Source organism: Bradysia coprophila (genome assembly GCF_014529535.1).
Source record: "Bradysia coprophila strain Holo2 chromosome X unlocalized genomic scaffold, BU_Bcop_v1 contig_185, whole genome shotgun sequence".
Lineage (NCBI taxonomy): Eukaryota > Metazoa > Arthropoda > Insecta > Diptera > Sciaridae > Bradysia > Bradysia coprophila.
Window position 1 is genome coordinate 1,107,465 of NW_023503305.1, and position 19,234 is coordinate 1,126,698.

The 19,234-nt window shown below is 33.4% G+C and overlaps 2 protein-coding genes across 2 annotated transcripts in view; one reads left to right on the top strand and one right to left on the bottom strand.

Annotated features, from left to right (window-relative positions):
• Positions 1-5,511: 5,511 nt before the first annotated feature.
• Positions 5,512-19,234, bottom strand: part of LOC119068456 (acetylcholine receptor subunit alpha-like) — a 36,122-nt gene continuing 22,399 nt past the window's right edge. The window contains exons 6-11 of the mRNA XM_037172036.1: positions 11,075-11,243; positions 9,568-9,704; positions 7,470-7,616; positions 7,242-7,391; positions 6,784-7,180; positions 5,512-6,556 (exon numbers count right to left, since the gene is read on the bottom strand). Coding sequence (XP_037027931.1) covers positions 6,356-6,556; positions 6,784-7,180; positions 7,242-7,391; positions 7,470-7,616; positions 9,568-9,704; positions 11,075-11,243 — 1,201 coding nt within the window. The 3' untranslated portion in view covers positions 5,512-6,355. The remainder of the gene's footprint in view (positions 6,557-6,783; positions 7,181-7,241; positions 7,392-7,469; positions 7,617-9,567; positions 9,705-11,074; positions 11,244-19,234) is intronic.
• Positions 15,492-18,668, top strand: LOC119068486. The gene is made up of 2 exons (XM_037172097.1): positions 15,492-15,881; positions 17,943-18,668. Exons 1-2 carry the CDS (start codon positions 15,612-15,614, stop codon positions 18,495-18,497), a joined length of 825 nt encoding a protein of 274 aa, XP_037027992.1. The 5' UTR covers positions 15,492-15,611; the 3' UTR covers positions 18,498-18,668.

A 19,234-nucleotide genomic window follows, 5' to 3' on the forward strand; every position in this document is an offset into this window, starting at 1 on the left:
AAATCTGAGTTTTACGCTGTTTGCCTTTGTTTTTAGTGCCCACCTAATTTTCTGATGTAAACAGCGAATTTCCTTTTTTTGCACAATTTTCTTACGTAAATCGTCAATTGTCATAATTGTTGTAAATAGTTAACGATGTAATTGTTATTTGTGAATCTGTTTTGGCCGATTGTTTTTAGGCAATTTCGCGAGTTGTGAGGGCTACATGCGAAAGTACCTAAAATCAATCGTCCGAAACAGATACTCAAAAAAATGTTCATGTAAGGGGTCGAAAACCAGAGAAAAATCTGAAAACTCCCTCATTTTCGGCCCGACACATGAAAAAGATTTTGTTGTCACAATTTGTGTGTTTTAAAGTCTTTGATGGATATACTTTTCCTATTTTCCCGCACCTCTCACTGGAATATATAGGCGAAGGTCGATTATCCTAAATGATTTCAGGATCAATGTTGGGCAAAATGGTTTCTTTTTACTTGAAAATCGTCAAATTGACTGTAGATGAATCAAAAGCCACTGTAAATACGAAAATTTATTCATAGTTTCCATGCTAAAGAATTGCGATTGCCTTTTGACAGATTTTGACGTTGTGATGGATCGATTGGTTACGTATTCATATTGAGATCTAACAGTGCGTTGGATCTAAACGTTAGTCCATTGTCAAAAATCACACCTGTCACACTGAAACGCACTCAACACAGATAGTGTGAGAAATCAACTTGAAGAAAATGTTTTTTAGGAAAATGCGGAATTTTGTTTTTGTTAAGTTGCCTTTTTCATATAGACTTAGCAGCCGCTGACGCAATTTATCTGTCATTATCTGTCACCGCCTTCGTGATCAACTCAGAGTTGTCTTAACCTGTTCTTTCAGAGCCTTGGCGCCAACTACGTTTCTGAAACGTTACAGAACGAATTCATCTTGACAAAAACATTTTTATTTTCAAGTTGGCTTTTTACACAATATGTAATGGGTGCGCTTGACAAATTTAAAGTCATCAAGGTTCTGAAAAAACGGGTTACGATAACTTTTTAGCAAGAGCGAAGACCAGTAAAATTTAAGTGCTCCCAGGGTCATACGGTAAAAACTCTTGAATGAACAATAACATTGAGGGTCAAGCTATGTTCCCACAAAAAAATTTTTTTTTTTAGATTTCTCTCGTTTTGACGTAACGACGACGGGAGACCACAGGACAGATATGGCACTCGCTAAACACTCCATGGAATGTTAAAAGGGAATGTTCATCCATCACGATCAGTTAAATTATCTGGGTTGTTTTTACTTAACTGGACTTTTACATACAAATTTTGACATATCACCAATCGGGACCAGTTAAACAACTGGCATTTTTTTTCTCTTTTAACACAATAAAAAAACACGTCTCTCGAGCTTATCAAAAACTGAACCAAAACGGATTTATTTAAAGTAAAAATTAAAAAAATTCCAGAGCGTCTAAGAGACAAAATCGATAAGATTTGCAGCGATGATGTCGGGTAGATTTATGGGTGACCTCATTCTTATCGACCACCGTTATCTTGAAGTTGGGAAGAATGACTATCTTTTGATATTGTCTCTCGACTTTACCATCACATATTTAGCTTCAAGTAGAAAACTCATGTTTTGAATTCTGATGTTCCGAATTCGAGGACAGCGAAAAAAAATCAAAATCTCAGAAATATTGAAATTTAGATCTATAAAACTAGTAAACTTTACGTAATTACTACAGGCAGAAAGAAAAAGATGCGCTTGTTTTGAGTAGTCCAGGGCGCTGAATACGGCTCTGTCGGTAAGTCTTACCAGTGAGTAATTGTGTAAGTGTCAGGCACGTGATAATGTTTGCTGTTTTGACTATAGCATTAATCTGCTATTAGTGTGTTGAAAAGGTATACCTTCCAGACAAGAAACCATGCCAAATATAGTCGTATCGTAATTGTGCGTGGAAGAAGGTACCTATAGGCACTTTTTGCTAATTGTTGACCAATGACGATAGAATTCAATCAAACGACAAAGCTATATGCAATATTTATATACTTCAAATTAACTATAATAATGTTTGTTTTTATACTTAAATTTCTTTTCTTCATTTTTCTTTTGCTTTCATCTTCTATTTGACTTATTAATTTATGTTGTAAACTTGTGTAGACTTACCGATAAAAAAAAGACAGAAAAATTACATTTTCTTTTAACACGTAGCATCATAACTTTTGTTTAAAATATATCATTTGACTCATTAGATTTCCAATCAGAGTAATTAGAAAGAAAAAAAATCTTTTATTTTAGAAATCACAATTTCTTCTTGTTTGTGCTTAAAATTACAAAAATAGAAATTTAACGCGAAAAAAAAGAGAGAGGACATAAAAAACGAAATTATAATTCGACTTGAATTTACGAACTATTTTTAATAACAGGATTTTCTTAATGGTCGACTTGTCAATAGAAGCCGTATTTCGTTTTTAATTTTGATCATTCACAAAAGGATTCTTTAGGTATGAACGCTCTTGCAGTTAACCCTTTTTTCATCTTCTTATTTTTGTTCGTTTCGTCCAACAAAACACACAATTCAAAACTTTCCCTGCATAAACAACGATATATAATTATGTAAATATACTTTTTAATCTATAGGATTTATTTAAAATTTACTTTCTCCGTAGTTATACCAACGACGCAGCGAACTAAATAATATTATAATTCTATTATATCCCGGATTGTGAAAATTGTGTTCCATTTTTCTACTGTGTTGAGCACGGTTTGTGCAATAAATGAAGTATTATTGAGAAGAAGTTACACTCAAGTATTTTAATCTCAATTGACGTAATTGTCTTAATTGGCGAGATCATTAAAAATTAGCTTTAAGCAAATATTAATTCGACGTCGTGGAAATATGGAAACGATGCGTTCGATTTTCAGATAATGTTGAAAAAATGTGTACTATAAGGTTATACGGAGTAGACTTTAGTAATAGATCATTGGATTGGATAATATTCGTTCATTAATTTTAATGTTATGTGTGAAAGCTCATGACCGTATCCACGTGTTAAAAAAAAACAAATCGGACCATTTTAACCATTCTATTTCAATGAACAGTGGCAAACATTATTTCAATATCAAAATGATTTTACTTTACTAGTGAGGTAATGTGGCCTTTCCCTCACTAGTGAAGACCCTTTCCCTCGCTCGTAAAGTAAAACGCCATACTTTACACGTGAAATAATTTGATATCTCGTATCACGATGAGTAAAAGTACCTCGGGCTGAAGCCCTCGGATACTTTTACTCATCTGGATACGAGATATCAAATTACTTCACTTGTATAGTAATGTACTATAATTATCCTCTGCAAACCTATTACACACTTGTCACGATGAAGTCGAGGCTTGCCGAGACTGATAGTGACAAATGGGACGTCTGGAAAGACCTTCTTTCAATAGAAATCTCATTTTTCAATGTGATTCTTCATTTGGTACCAATGCATTGCAAAGCTTTCATTCTGTCAGAAATTTGGCCGAGATATTCTCTAGGGCTACTATCGTTAGGGCTCCCCGAGCGAAAAAAAACGCTATAAATATTTTGTATGGGCTTAGGTCGAAAAAAGGGTATGCATATACTGCTTACGCCAGAATATATATATTCATTTGTATATAAACAAAATGTTTAGACTTGTACCAGAAATTAGTACACACACGTTCATATACTGAAAATAACGTATACGTCACATACTGCAATTCTCATATATACGTAATTTTATCACATCAGGGCCCAGTAAGTTGACTTTGCTGTGTATGATACCACCTCACGTAAGAGTCGCTTGACATCACGCAGCTCAGTGATGGTATATATATTACACACTTGTCACGAAGAAGTCATCGAGGCTTGCCGAGACTGATAGTGACAAGTGTGTACTCTATTTTATTACATAAGCGAAAACGAGACAACAACATAGACCTGAAGTGTAATGTTTGAATTAAACTTCTAGTCAAGTAATTCTGACATCCGAACTCCGTTCGTATGTGACAAAAGTACTTTGTGCCATCAAGAATTGAAATACGACTCTTTTCAGCACTCATTTTAATGTTGTAAAGTGACTTATTTCAGCACCCGTTTGATGTGATATTACAACACTCAAAGCAGTGTTGATATGGAATTTGTATGAGTTGTTACAGCATTCGTTTGAGAAAATGCAAAGCAATGTGATCGATCAAATTTGAAGAGTGATTGTTTACAATGAAAATTATGATTTTTTGTGGTCTTGTCTATTTCAATTCTCGGTTGGCACAAAGCATGATGTGTTACACGTATTGTAATGTTGATTTTTTCAGCACTAGACCCAAGATTTCCTTACGAGCGGAGCGAGTGCTGAAAAAAATCAACATTACAATACTTGTAACACAACATACTATTACGGTCACTGTTTGCAGCGATTGTAAAGTGCTTTTCGATCACTGTTTGCAAACAGTGACCGTAAAGTACTTTACAGTCACTACTAACCCTACTAACTGTCATGGTAAAGTGCGGCCATTTTAATTTATTCAAAGCTCATTGTTTACGTGGCGAAGTGTATGCCGATAAATCAATGGTTTGATCATGGTTCAACTGTAGCGAACTCCATGTCATTTTGATGAATAATTGATCGATGGTGTCTTGCGTGTTGTGTGTGTGTGTGATCAAAATTTATTGTTGTGGTTTCAACGTTACTGAACGATAATGTGATAAAATGTGTTACATACTTGGTCAAATAAGTGAGTAATATGGACTTGTTTGAATGTGTGCGCTCGTTCCGCCTTCAACACTCCACTCGTTCCACAAACTTTCCCACTAAGATATATACTCTCGTACACATTCAAACTCGTGCAATCACGACTCACTTACTTGACCAAGTATGTAACATACTAAGAATGGTCTTTAGTCGAAAAAAGGGTATATACACCCTAACACTTATACACTTTTTCGGTGATTTTTTTTTCGCTCGGGGATCTTCTAGGCCATAAGCGGAAAAGTCGTTTTTCGTATCGGATCAGGTAATGTTACAATTTGACTTTGAGCCGTGGCCTTATATTGTCATTGGAAATTTTCCTATCGTATTCTTTAATAATACAACATAGGTTTCGAACTATTTAATATTTTCACCCTATAAGTAATCAGGTGACTTGTAGACGCGCTGTCTCTCGTTGAATGGATATTTCGCTAATAGTCGTCCGTATACTGTCGGACTCGAGGATGCTACATGTCTTGTGACAAGTGAAAGTTTTTTTTTATGTAAAAGCCATCAGGTAGGTCATCAACAGTCAACAGTTTTCAGTGAAATGTGAACGTCAATTGTTCAATCACCGAATTATAAGAAAAATTAAATTTTATTGACTTAGTGCTATTCCCAATACACTGACGATGTGTTTTCTTCTGGACTATCAAAGGATATCGTCAGACTCCTCGAAACGACGTCAAGTCTATAAAATTTCATTTTTTTGTAATTTACTAATGTGACATGTACCCCTTCTTCATTTAAATTTTCAGTTAAAAATAGGGATTTTGAAAAAAAATATATATTTCTTACTTCGCTGCGTCGAAATCAATAATTCGAACAATTTAAATAACTAAAATTTTAAACTTTAACTTCACTCACGTTTGATCCGAGACATGTGATCAATGCTAAAAGTTTTTGTTTTCTACTTTCTTTACAAAAAATTTATAGTTTTCTTAAAAATAGGTCTTCATCCATCGCCTTCTCGTCTGGTTTTTCGGGTTGATCGATTTGTGTTGTATAATATAATTTCCAATACATCAAATCAGTTTCAATAAATTTCTATAATTAGGTTTAAATAGTGAAATTTATTTATATTTCTCTTATTCACTGCTATTTTGCGAAACCACAGGTGTCCTAATTTTCGATGTCTGTGTTATTACAAAATGTACGTAAACTAACGCTTTTTTTTGGTAATTTTATAATTCTAAGTGAATGTAAATTGTGAGACTGTGTTTATAGTATTGTGTATGTGTGGTTTATGTTGTATGGTGTGATGATATATTGTTTTCTTTCAAATCTTGTGAAGCGTTTCCTTTTACTTTATCTTTTTATTTGCTATTTTTTTTCGCTAAACATACACACTTCTCTAATATATACGTTGGTTGGTTGGTTTTGATTTAGGTTAATTTTTCTCTTTTTATACTTTAATTTTAAAATCTTATTTTTAATTTATTAACTTTTTTACTTGTTCCTTTTTGATAAAAAATTAGTTTCAATTTTTAATTTTTTTTTCTTTTAAATATTTTTCCCTTAGTTATTTCCTCCCTATCATCTTCATGGTTTTGGTACATTTGTTCCTATCGCATTAATAATTTACTTCCGTAATTTATTAAAAATTAAAATTTATAATGGTGGAGTGAATATGTGTGGTTTGGCTGTTGTCGAAGCGATTTCAGACATTTTTATGTCTATCGGCACTCGGGTATCGTACAGCGTCGGTGCTTGTAAAATTATACCAGCCGTACCAACGACAACCGCAATCGTAAAAATCCACAAAAATAACCGATCCAAAACCATTGCTACGTATTTCCAATCTTCTTTCACCTGCAATGTCAATTGATTGCATGCACATTGGAATAATGAATAAAATGGAAATGAATAAATTTCAGCGCGGTGATTGATGAATGATAGTTTCGTCAAAATTGATTTCAGAAATGAGACTCCAGTCCCATATACCGTACATATGCGGACAATTTATGAGATGACTTTTAATTTATGCAAAAAAAAAAACCAAACAAAAGAGAAAAAGAATAGTTCTGTCTATCACCTACCTTCGTACTCTCTTCTTCCTTTTTCTTTTGATCGGCAATGTATGTTATACCATCCATTGCTTTATGTAATTCGGGACACACGTGCCACCTGTTACGCAAGGCTGTTTCGGCCTTCGGTGCTACACTAGATCCAGCTGTTACTTTTGCTGTTGAGCTAGTATCACCACTCAATGGTGGCGGTGGTGGTATGTTCTGCTGTCGACGCGATGGTGTTATCATGTGATCTGGTGCAGCTATTGATGCAGGAGAATTGGTGTGATTTTCTTTTGTTGGAAATGGTAAGGGAATATCGTCCATTATATCAATATTTTGTACTCTGTGTAACGGGGAAACGGTTATGGATGACTTTGGACTACCATGAAGACGACACGTGTTAATGCTCAAACTTTCCAAATTCCTACAGCAAATTTTGTTTTATTTCATCGATTCAGATTTTCTGTTTTATTTCATTATCTTACCTTTCGCAGAGATTCATTATATGATGATCTAAGACACTAGAATCGAAGGCAGCCAATGCCACTTCCGGAGGGAGGGGCGGAATTTGATCTCTCAATTCGAGTGCATTACAATTTGTTCGTAACATAAATCGGCGTGACGCAGCGCTAAATCTATGTCGATCCGTAAAAAGGGCGGAAATTTGATAGTAAATTTAGGGAGAAAATGTTATTCGATCGAGTTAAATGTACCTCATTCCATTCATCGGGTATAATGGTCGACGCATAACTAATAGTTTCGGTAAATGGTTTATAAATAATGTTCGTACCCATGGTGCCATGGTATGCGTTTGTGGTGATCGAAAGTGAACATTTAATACTACCACGGTAACGCATATACTGAAAATTCGATCGGAAAATGTTGTATATGTAAATATCACTCCATTGCAAGTTTGTTTCAACAATGAACCGAAAATCATAAAGTTTTAACCAAATCAAATTTTGCTTGTTAATCGGAATAAGTTTTTTTTTCAGAGAGCTGTTACGAAATTCTGTGAAAGTTCTACTACATGCAACGTCTTTGTCGGGATTAGTATGAGATTAACACACTAATTGCGTTGTATACTCGTAAATAATTAAATGAAAATTCGTTGGTAAATGTCTCAAAGAAGGAATAAAAGAAAATCATTCTGACCGAAGAGTCAAATCAATCAAACTAATTTGTTGAGTTCTAATCATCGTTCAAACATATTCATACTAAGCTTTACATGGAAGCCCCCAGCAAGTACATAAATAATTTTTTTTTTCCACCATGAAAGTTGCTCGTTTCCTGTTTTCATACTTTCGATTAGTTCAATCAGCAGAATGATTTGAACGTCAATCTTTGTTAAGCTGGAAATGTTTTAGCTAAAAGCTAAACTATTTTCTTACGAGAAAAACTTTGGATTAAGTGAAATTATGTAGGAAATATTTGAATAATTAATTTCACTAAAAGTTTTTACAGAAAAGCTTTTAGATGGTTACGTCGGTGGATTAGGATCCGTACACAGACATAATTTAAACGCATAATTTATCCCAATTACGACAAAGGTCTTACATTTCAATCAGCTAAAACATAAAGACGATGCTAATGGACCAAACAATGAGAGAATCGCAATATATTCAATCAACACTGCTTGTGCCTTACAGTAATGATTATTTCAGTTTTTCATTTATTGTACGACGGGTCTGTATCATTACATACTGAGATGGTCGGGCGTGTATGAAATGAAATAGGACATCGTTGTAAAGAAATTCACTGTCACGTTCTCTACTATCATTGCAATTCGATATTGTCAATATTTTAAAGAAATCAAAGAAATTATCTGTTTGTTAGTAATCCGAGTCTGCAGCTACATATTAAAATTGCGAGACTAAATGCTCATAAACTTTTGAGTACCTCATCAACCCCTTGATTGGCAGTTTTGTGAGTTCTGAGCGCTTGAGGCCTAGTGTATTTTAAGCCATAATACATCAAAGAATGGGTGTAAAAATGAAGACATTGGTGTCAAATGACGAATGGGTTGCTCAAAGACAAAAGTTATTATACTAGCTTTCGATAGTGTAGCAATCAGGGACCATTTTTGGAAAAGAATTTTTCCATGTTTTGCTAAATTTACAGTTAGAGGCAGTGAAATTTCAACATGATTTTGCTTCAGCTGTCACTCAGACTATATAGACTATTAGACTATATACATACAAAGGACGCGTTTAATTAGCAAAATATAAGAAAAATGAAGTTCATTGATATATCAGCAACAAAGTGACGAAGTGTCTTCTTCTGAAGTCAGACTATGCGAAACGAAGTTAAATCAATGAAAATTCGTTTTTCTAATAGTTCGCTAAATGAACATGTCGCCTTTTTGCACTTAAATATTCACATTTGCTCCGTGTCTCTAGTTATGATAAAAGAGAGGTTGGTTCTTTCAAAATAGAAATTTATCGTCTTAAATCTTAAAGTTCTTAAAATATTATCCATTCCGTCCGAAAAAGCACCGTTTTTTTAAAAGATATTTTAAGAGCTCTGTTGTCTTGAAACCATTCAAACTTCCTATATATTCAGGTCAGATTACAAAAACTCGTAAAAATGTAACGCTACTCAACCGTAGCTTAGTTAATGACAAAATAATATTCCCGTTTCAAGCGCAAAAGAAAATATTTTATGGAAAATCATTTTTTACGCAACGGATTTGATACGGTTCCACGAATATAAGTCTAATAAACATAATCATTTAATCTGTTGATAAGAATTTCTACAGTATAGCGACAAAAAAAAGAAGTCGATAATAAAATGAGAGCATAAACAAATTACCTGAATGTATCGAGTATCATCGTAAAAAGAACAAATTTTCCAAGCAATGGAACGACTAATGATGTGGGAGGGATGATTTCCGCCAGCAACAAGAAGAACACAGTCAACGAAAGCAGGATAGATATACTCAATGATACCTGTAAAATTGAAAATGGATACATAAAGCAAGAGCCATATACTGTAGCACCAGTTTTATGCATTTAAGATAAAATTTGCTTCTTATCAAATAGAATGTCCGGTCGGTAATAATTTTGAGTGGAAACAGATTACCATTCGATGATCTATCTATAAACATAAACATTTTTGGTATATCGCACAGCACAACTATGCTGTGTGTGTACACTATTATATTATGTACGAAAGTAACAGCACAGCATACTCTACTAGCATTAGTTTCGGATGTATAAATCGATTTTGTTGTTTGAAATCTGTATTTGGCATGGCAAGAAAAGATATGATCATTTTAATTCAATTTCTTGATAGAGATATATATATTATGTATGTCACCCCGTTCCGTAGAAAACCATCAACTTTATTAAAGTTTACAGCTTAAATAGGTTTACAGAAGGAATTTAATGGAAAAATATTCAAACACATTCAGGTGGAATACACTTGACATAGCTTGTACGTTATAACTTTTCTATGTGAATTTTGAATTTTGGATTAAGCAAAGTTATGAACATATTGTGAAAGGGGATCAAGGCATAAAGTATGAACATTGAACACACATATCGATGCTCGAAGAAATTTATATATATTTTCTTTCGGTGTAAGCTTATGGTGTGCCGAATAATTGCATAAATTCTAATCTTTCTCATACAAAAGCTCATAACACAATTTCATTGAACATAAGAAAGAGATACAAATAGCAGACGAATCCGATACTCATTGGTGCACATAACATATTGTTTTTTACAAACTTCATTAATAAAACCAGAGAGTCTATAAATAATGTTACACCATAACGTAAATATCGATTTGGATGCCAATATTTTTGCACTTTGGTTTGACACGGATTGTTTGTATTGTATTCTTAGTTGCAATTTCGTAACATAATGCATTTTTCGTGCACTATCACGAAAGAGTTGTCTTAATAAGCCATTGGGTGAATTGATTTATTTTGTAATTCAAGGCAATAAATGGCATTGTTTCCGGACCAGGACCTTGTAGTTGTACAATGTACATACCTTAAGGGAGGATTTAAGGGAGATGGGGCAATCGTTAACAATTAATAATGGGTAATATATCGAAATAAAACGAGGACAGCAACTATCAGTTACAATTTTAATGCGAAATTTACTTTGTACATTTTTGCCACTTTATGGCTGTTACAACCTGAGATGTGTCATATTGTCGACTTGCAATACTCAAGTTAAAAATTACGGCAAGCTTGTTCGAACTCACACCGACTAATATAATTCATATTAATTATAATCAATTGTTGATGTTTCCCGCACCTCACCGAACACTTGGAAGGAAAAGAAATTAAATTTAAGAGTTGACTTACCTTTTCGCCACTATCCGATGGAAGGTAAAACACTAAAATGGTCAAAAAACTAATACCCATACAGGGGATGATTAGATTAACTGTGTAGAACAACGTTTTTCGACGCATTGTTATATTAAATGTGATATCTAAGTAAGGTTCGTCACAGCATGTGTAGAATTTTTCATTTCTGGAAGAAAGAGAAACATGAGCTTAATATATGCGATTAGTTTCATCATTAAAAAGAAGTTATATGGGAAGTGTGTAGCGTAGAATCAGCCATTAGAAATGACCTTTTTGCACTTCACTGCGTAATTATTCATTTTGGTGTGCGCAAATGTGGAATGAAAATCGCCTCCGCATACAAAGCTTCTGTGTTCCCACAACATTTTTGTCTAAATGGATCCAATGCAGGATAGAATTTCTAACAGATCGTGTGTTATCGAATTTCGCTTCAATATAAATGGATTCATAAACGCAATTGAAATCAGTTTATCAATCATTTATTCGCACAAAACCAATTTTATTCTACCCAAAGCTTGAAAAGATTATTCACGCCAACTGACATTGACCTGAAACATGTTATCTAAACATTAATAGGAGTGTCGTCGAAACAGAAAATTAATATATTTCGTACGTGAAGGCACTGTTTTAGTATATCGTTTGTGATGCAACAAAATCGCATCGTTCATTCGTGTATACACAGAAAATGGTATTTGCTACACGCTGTGCCTCTAATTGATATTCAATTCATGAACTCCGAATATTATCCATGTCGATGACATGCTATTGTAGCCGATGAGAAGCAGAAATCAAATAAGAGTCACTGTTTACCTAATCAATCATCGGAGATTTAATACATTTTTCCATAAATGTCTGCACTATGTCTGTGACTGTGTTGATGATTATTAGAGTTTAAAAACAAATGTTTGATATCGTTATTTGTTCCGCAATTATTGATATTATTGGAAATGGAATCGATTTAGAGAGTGTTTTTGAAACATTCTACAAAATAGTTATCAGCATCACAATATTTAGCCTGTCCCTACCCCGTCGCGTCGTGGTCATACAAATGTTTTGGACGACCGGATAACGTTTAAAAATAAATGAATTTAAAGTGCCCTTCAATTAGCTGCGTCATTCGGATGAGTTAAACTTTTTACAAACGCCAAAAACATAACGACATTATAAAACTATCTGATACAAAATCTATGACTTCATTGGTTTAGCTTGTATATATTCAGCTACATAAAGGCACACTAGTAACACCTAAATTGATCATTTCTCTCGTTGTTGTGGATAACAGATGACGTAAATTTTATTACTATTCAGGCTGTGCTTTAGCTTGATTTAGGTCGAATATTGATTACAGCTGTTCTGTAGGGAAATATCATTTCATTCTTGTAAGATTCGTTTTTGATTCTATTGACTTCTCAAAACGCTGGCTTTAGAATAGGGAATTTATCATCGCTTCATGAAATATACAGTCTGAAGACTTACTGACCTACACACAATTCCGAGTCGTAGACTGTTCTATTGTGCCAAAATATTAGTTGAAAGTTTTATGTGTCACACATCACATCCATTTTCCATTCTATAATGAACATTTGAACTCATAAATAATGAATTTTACACCTCCACAAGACTATATGGGATAGAAATTTAATTTCTGAAAGTAAAAGAAAAAATTCTGAAATTTTCGTAACTTCATTAATTTTGTTACGTTTTGTGATAAATAGGACCTTTGAGACTACAAACAAAAGCAGGAAAATTATATTTTTTAATCCACCGTACATCAAAACCGTATACGACATCCTTACTGTATTCAATGAAGACAACGGTATTCTTTTATTAGCTCACTTATGTAAGTAATAGGCTTTTATGTTGAAGGCATTTCAATTACCATACTTCAAACGATATAATAAGTCAATTTTTATTTAAATTTAACTTGGAACTTTCGAGTCTTTAATTCACTTTGCTAATTAGTCTAATTACGCATAATGATCCTCAAACATTTATGGATAGACACAAAATCTTAGGAAATATGAAGAAACAATGCTTTACAATCGGCTTAGATAAGTTCTAGTGGCGTAACGAGGCCAATTTAGACAATGCGAATTTTTTAAAGCTTTCAGAAAATTTTGTCTAATTTTTTTTTCGAATAACTTAAAAATTTCATATTCAATCCACCCTATTAGTGGTATAAATTTATACGTCAGCGAGAGCTTTTTTCTCCTTTGTTATGAAATATTTAAAAAATATTTTCACACAATCTGTTAATGCCAATCGATTCCAAACACATTTTAAAACATTTTGGTCCAAAAAAAAATATGAAAAACCACTTCAAGCAGCAAAGATATCTCAATTTTAGTCTCCATTTCCATACCAAATCGCAAAATAAAAAAAAACTGACAGATCTTAACAAAGGAGAAAAAAGCTATCTCTGACGTATAAATTTATACGACTAATGGCGTAGATTCTGGGTGTCTCTTCTCGTCTAGGGGTTTATAAAATACCGTATCATTTTTTTGGTGTAGGGCATTGCCTAAATATTAATTAAATTCTTAAAAAATAATAAAATTAATTAAATGAAATTAATTCCTAAAATAGTGTAAAAAAGTGAGTTTGCTTATATTCTAGAGGTGAGATTTGGTCTGAAACTTCAAGGACAATCTGATTTGATTTCTATTTTTTAATGCATTCAGCTCTCTTTCTCATTCGTAAATAAATTTTCGTTGATCTTTATGGCGAAAACACATTTGCAAATTACTGTCATCACAATGTTCATACTTATTTCTCTTTGTGTCGACTTTCTTTATTCTCACGGTAGGCCAGGTACTCTGTAATTTGTAATGTGTTTTCGCCCTTAAGAGCATTTGAAAGCTTTCAGGTTCCCTTGAATGCCAGAAACGAATTCAAATATATTTGAACTGAAGAAAAGTTCAAAGCTCATAGAGTAGGCTCTTGAAATTTTTTTCGTTTTTTTTAGTTGTAGTGAAACTTAATTTCAGTTTTTGAGTTTTGTTATCTTCATTTTACAATTATTTTAACATCAATAAAAAAGTATAAAAACTTTGGCTTTAACTATAGACTACTGTTCATTTTTCTTATTATTCACTATATAAGTAAGGAGATATTCGCAATAAAGTTAGGAAGACTTTCCTTTTTTTTTTTAATTACAAAAAACGTGGAAAAGTTGTTGAAAATAGGAAAGTTGCAAACTTCATCGAAAAATTGAACGAAATAGCAGCTTCGACCGTATGAAGAAGGAAAACCAGTTTTGATCGTATGTGTGAATCAGCTGAAAAACAGTTGAAGCAAATTTATGCTGAAAATTGACTGCCTTCGACTGTGGTGATTTACTCACCAGTGATTTTTCAAAGTTTTCCAATTTAAAAAAAATCAACATTTTACAAATTATGTTCTGATTTTCCCATTTTTTTTTTCAATTTTTTTTTTTTCACAATTTGAAAAATTTAAAAAAATAGTTCTATCAATTTTGCCTACACTCTCGACTCACGACCTTTAAAGTTGCTACTTGGGGACTTGTCAATTATCAACGTAGGACTTATAAACTTATGACTTGAACATTTTTGACTTATAAACTTATGAACTTACAGCTTCGATTTTATAAGTAGTCGACTTATAACTCATGACTTTTAGCTTTTTAACTTATAACCGACTGACTTATAACTTAAAAATCGCCATTTATAAGTCGATATATAATTATATGTCATTTGCATAATGTATGTGGAGAGTCAACTAATAATTTTCAAGTTTTATGTCAGGTTATAATTCAAAACCGCAACCTCTCTATTTTACATTGCAAATTCTAACGCATCTTCTTACTAGAGGCATAGATTAGTAATATATTCAATTCGAGAAAGTATTATTATCATCCACCGGCTAATCAATCGAAAAATTTTGATAGTAAATTGTTAATGAAACATTTTAACCGGTAAGTACTGGTAATGATTAAAAGACTGTGTTACATAGAAGTTTTCTACGTCATCTCCAAAACTTGTTTCTTTAATAAGATTTTGCTTTCGTTTGGAATCTACGCAAAATACGCAGGTATAAGTTTCAATAAATGGCCTCTTTGGACTAATTTCTGAAAAACTCATCGGCAATTTGTGAAGTAAAATCAATACTCATCGATTGTTCTTGTTCATTCACGTACTCTCTTCAATTGCAAACTTGATTTATGGCAAACTTTTTTCATGTCAAAAGCATACATAACAAAACAAAACTCAATAACACAAAAAATCCAATAATACGTGATCGTTTGCTTTCAATGGAAGCGCGCGTCCAAATCGTTGTCTATAGCTAGCACAAAACAAATAATCGTTCAAGTCGGAGCTTAAACCATTTATGAATACTAATAAAAAAATTAAGTTTCAAAAATCATATAAATAAATGATAATTCGATAGCAGGGATCAGTAGCTCAACGGCTGTGGTTGTTAACCAGTGACAATTTTACAACAAAAATTTAAAAAAAAGTTAAATTTTACCACTTTCAATCTCAACACTGTGATCATTTCAAAATATAATTCGAAAATGCAATTATTCGTTTTAACGCTGTTAATCGGTTTAAGTGTGTCCGAAAAATTACCAACTGCTCCATACCCTCCATCAGGATGGAGACCAAACGGAGCGATTTTACATTTACCCCCGGAATACAGTCCACAACGTTTACGCCAACCGATTGTGGAAATTCGTAAGGAAAATGTTCAATATGCCGGTCAATTGGGAGAAACAACTACGGCCATTCCAAATGATTATCTACCACCATCTGCTACTGAAACTTCAACAACTGAATATTCCGAGGTATTATTGCACTCCTTTCCATTTTGTTATATACCTCACACTGAAGGACTATCGAATATTTAAAATCGAAACTTTGACGATTTAATTTTGGTTCAGACAACGACCGTAGTTTTCGGTGTTTTCGTTGGTGAAATTGGTTCAAAAAGCGCATATAGAAGTGAAAAACTGACAATAAAAACGGAATTATCCTGACCTAAAATTGCGAGGAAATTCATTAAACGACACAATTATCAAACATTACATGCATGCATCCATGTAATAATTAGTTCCCCAATTTCCCCGTTTCTCGGGCTATATCTGACATTAAATTGTACGGCGTATGCATAAATAAAGTTTCAGAAAAATATTTCATAATACGGAAAAATTACTCATATTCGGCAGTAATCGTGCCTTTCTGTTGGTAGTTTATGACCAACCTGTTTATTATTTTCCGCAATGTCTTTGTCTCATATGAGCAATAACGAAGAGAATTCAGTAATACACAGCTGGTGCACGTTACACATAAATATATACGTATATACGTATATACGATATGTGTCTTTTTTTACTCCAATCGTACACACCATTATAATGTGTCCTATATCCCTATGAAACTGGTTAAGCTTTGAGTAAATTAGTTTTCAAATATTTTTGTGTCCACTTTTATTGTTTTGGTGAGAAAAGATACGGTGTCTCTTCTTTTGTATACAAGAAACCATTTGCTAAAGTAAACCATTTTTATGTTCTTTACACACGCTTAGGTGGAAAATATATAGCGTAGCCCATTATTTAAGAATTATATTGTAGTTACCTGCCCGTCCACAGTATACGTATATGTACGTATATATCTCGACATTGTGTATTTTTCTAAAGAAATAATAGATTAATGAGGTTTGAGTTTGGAGTTGAATGTGGCTCTGCCAGTTATTTAACCGTTACATTTTCGAATATTTTAAGTGTGCACATCACTTGACCGTAAAAGTTTGAAGTTCTTTTTTTTCTTCTTCATTTTCTGGCTGAATCTACACCGCTGGGCATCATAAATATGTCTAATCAAAAATTAATTTCTCTCTGTTCCAAGTCCAACAGACTTTTACCAAAAACTTTCAATTGACTCTGTTTAAATAAAAACTTTAGCTTTAAGTAAGAGAAAAAAATGCCGTGAGTCGAGAATGTCCCGTAGATCATTTTCAGGGATTTGATATTTTTCTCGGAAACAGCTACCTGTCGTTCTTAAAATGATCTTTACTCAGTAGAATTTTAACTGCTAAAAAACTCTTATATACAAAGTGCAAAGCATATTTTTCCCGTATTTCCGAATGTCGTGGTTAAAAGAGTAATGAATGGATATGACAATATGACATCCTCTACAATATACGACAGAACCTAATACACCGACATCCGCTATAATCGGAGAAAGCTTTATTAGTGACATCTACTATTCTGATGGCCGCAAAGGAGCTATATATACAACCGATTTTAAGAGAAAATTCTCAATTCAACTTAGGTTAATCGTTTTACTGCCTGCCACATGAGAAAGTTGAACATAACATAGCAATTTGCAACATGCGAAAATGATCGATTACATGAAAAACATTTGTGGTTCATTTTTCTTGATATTTATGTGAAATGCAACTTTACTGTCGACCACGTAAAGCAGAATACATTGGATACTAGTACAAAATTTATTGATTTGGAAACAATTTCGTGATACTCGTAAACTCCCTCGTGTATTGTAGATCAACTTGCTTCGGTAAACGTTTTTTGACAAGTGTAGTGGTATATCTCGCTTTCGGTTCGGATATACAAACTCTACACCTTTCGAAAGAAAAGACAGTAACAAGTTGCTCAAAAACACACTCGTCAGTTTGCTTTCATATCACAAAGATGTTACCTCATGTAATGAATTATTTTCCCAGCATTTAATGTAACCTACTATTCCTTTGCTTAAAACATCAAAGTTTGGCAGAAACTTGTAGCGAAATATGAACTTTTCAAATGGATGAGGAAATTGCTTTCTCTTGAACTTGTGTTTGGGTGTGTGCAGCACTTTTAAATATTTCTTATGCACTTTCCTAACAGAATCCAACTGTATTGCGCGTCCAAGGATTACCATCTCAGAACGCACCAGCACCATTCAACGGCCAATACAACGAATTGAACACCGGCGAAATAATCTTCCTCAATAAGAACCCCAGCAACTTTCAACAGAACGGCATTCGACCAAATCGAAACCAATTGAACGGTCAATATCAAACATCGAATCGATACACATTCGCCCAAGTAAACAAGGAAAAACAGGAACAGAACTACATTCCACCGAGCCAATACTATCCACCTTCCCAAACGGAAGTACCGCGCCCAATCCAACCGGAATCCGATCGTGAAAATGACAACGATGAAGAAAATGACGGACCTACTGTTGCAATTGCCAACTCAGTTTCGAATGGTCAATATTATATCTTAGGGCAGGACAATACCCTTCAGCGTGTAATTTATATGACCAGTCAAACGGAGGAAGATTTACGTCGAAACGGTTTTACCGCTCAATTGAGATATGAACCGGTTCAACCGATCCGTGATCCAATCTATGCGTACGACAATCAAGGACATTTGGTGAAAGTTTATAATAAATAAATTTTTTGGTGAAAAATGTTCGAAACGCTAAAATACTGGAACACGATAAATGGCCTCAGAATGGAATTGAAGTGATTTTATTTTTAATCTCTGCGTAACATATTTAAGTATATAAATTGATGTAGACATCGGCAAAACAAGAAACCATTTATTTATTCATTTGGAAATGTATTCTTTTCATTATACCTACTATATACGTGAGCCTTCAGTGCTCATGAGTGTATCTTAAGCCGATTCATTTTTATTTTATTCTACCAATTTCCATCAAATAAAACGGACGGATTTAATGCATAAGTACAATCAATTTATTGTGTAATGGAAACTGTATATAAATATAAAGAAATAAATTAAATGCGTTGTTGTATAAAATATAAATTGTGGGTCTGCACGAATTAAAACCATATTAGCCTAGATACCTATTTGAAACAGTCATTTTGTGCTTCGTTTTTTCTCTCAAAAATCATCTATATATTTTTCGGCGGCAGCCATGTTTTAAACATCAATTATAAATACAAAGGCTTTCCAGGCTTAATATTTTCAACAAGACATTATTTCGTTCCATTTTTGTATGTGCCAATACCTTCGAATAAATGGTTCGTTTAGTTCTGCAGTTTCATCGAAATTGTTGTCTTAAAATTTGTTAGAAATCATTTCAGATGGACACATATATATACGGACATTTTAGGTGTGCCGTATTTACCGGGAATGTATGTTTGAAAACAGAAATCGGTTACCGG

Bases quoted from the DNA above. Each gene is read 5' to 3' on its own strand.
- LOC119068486 (XM_037172097.1), top strand. From the start codon at position 15,612: ATGCAATTATTCGTTTTAACGCTGTTAATCGGTTTAAGTGTGTCCGAA. The intron at 15,882-17,942 runs GTATTATTGCAC...CTTTCCTAACAG, and splicing joins CAACAACTGAATATTCCGAG to AATCCAACTGTATTGCGCGT.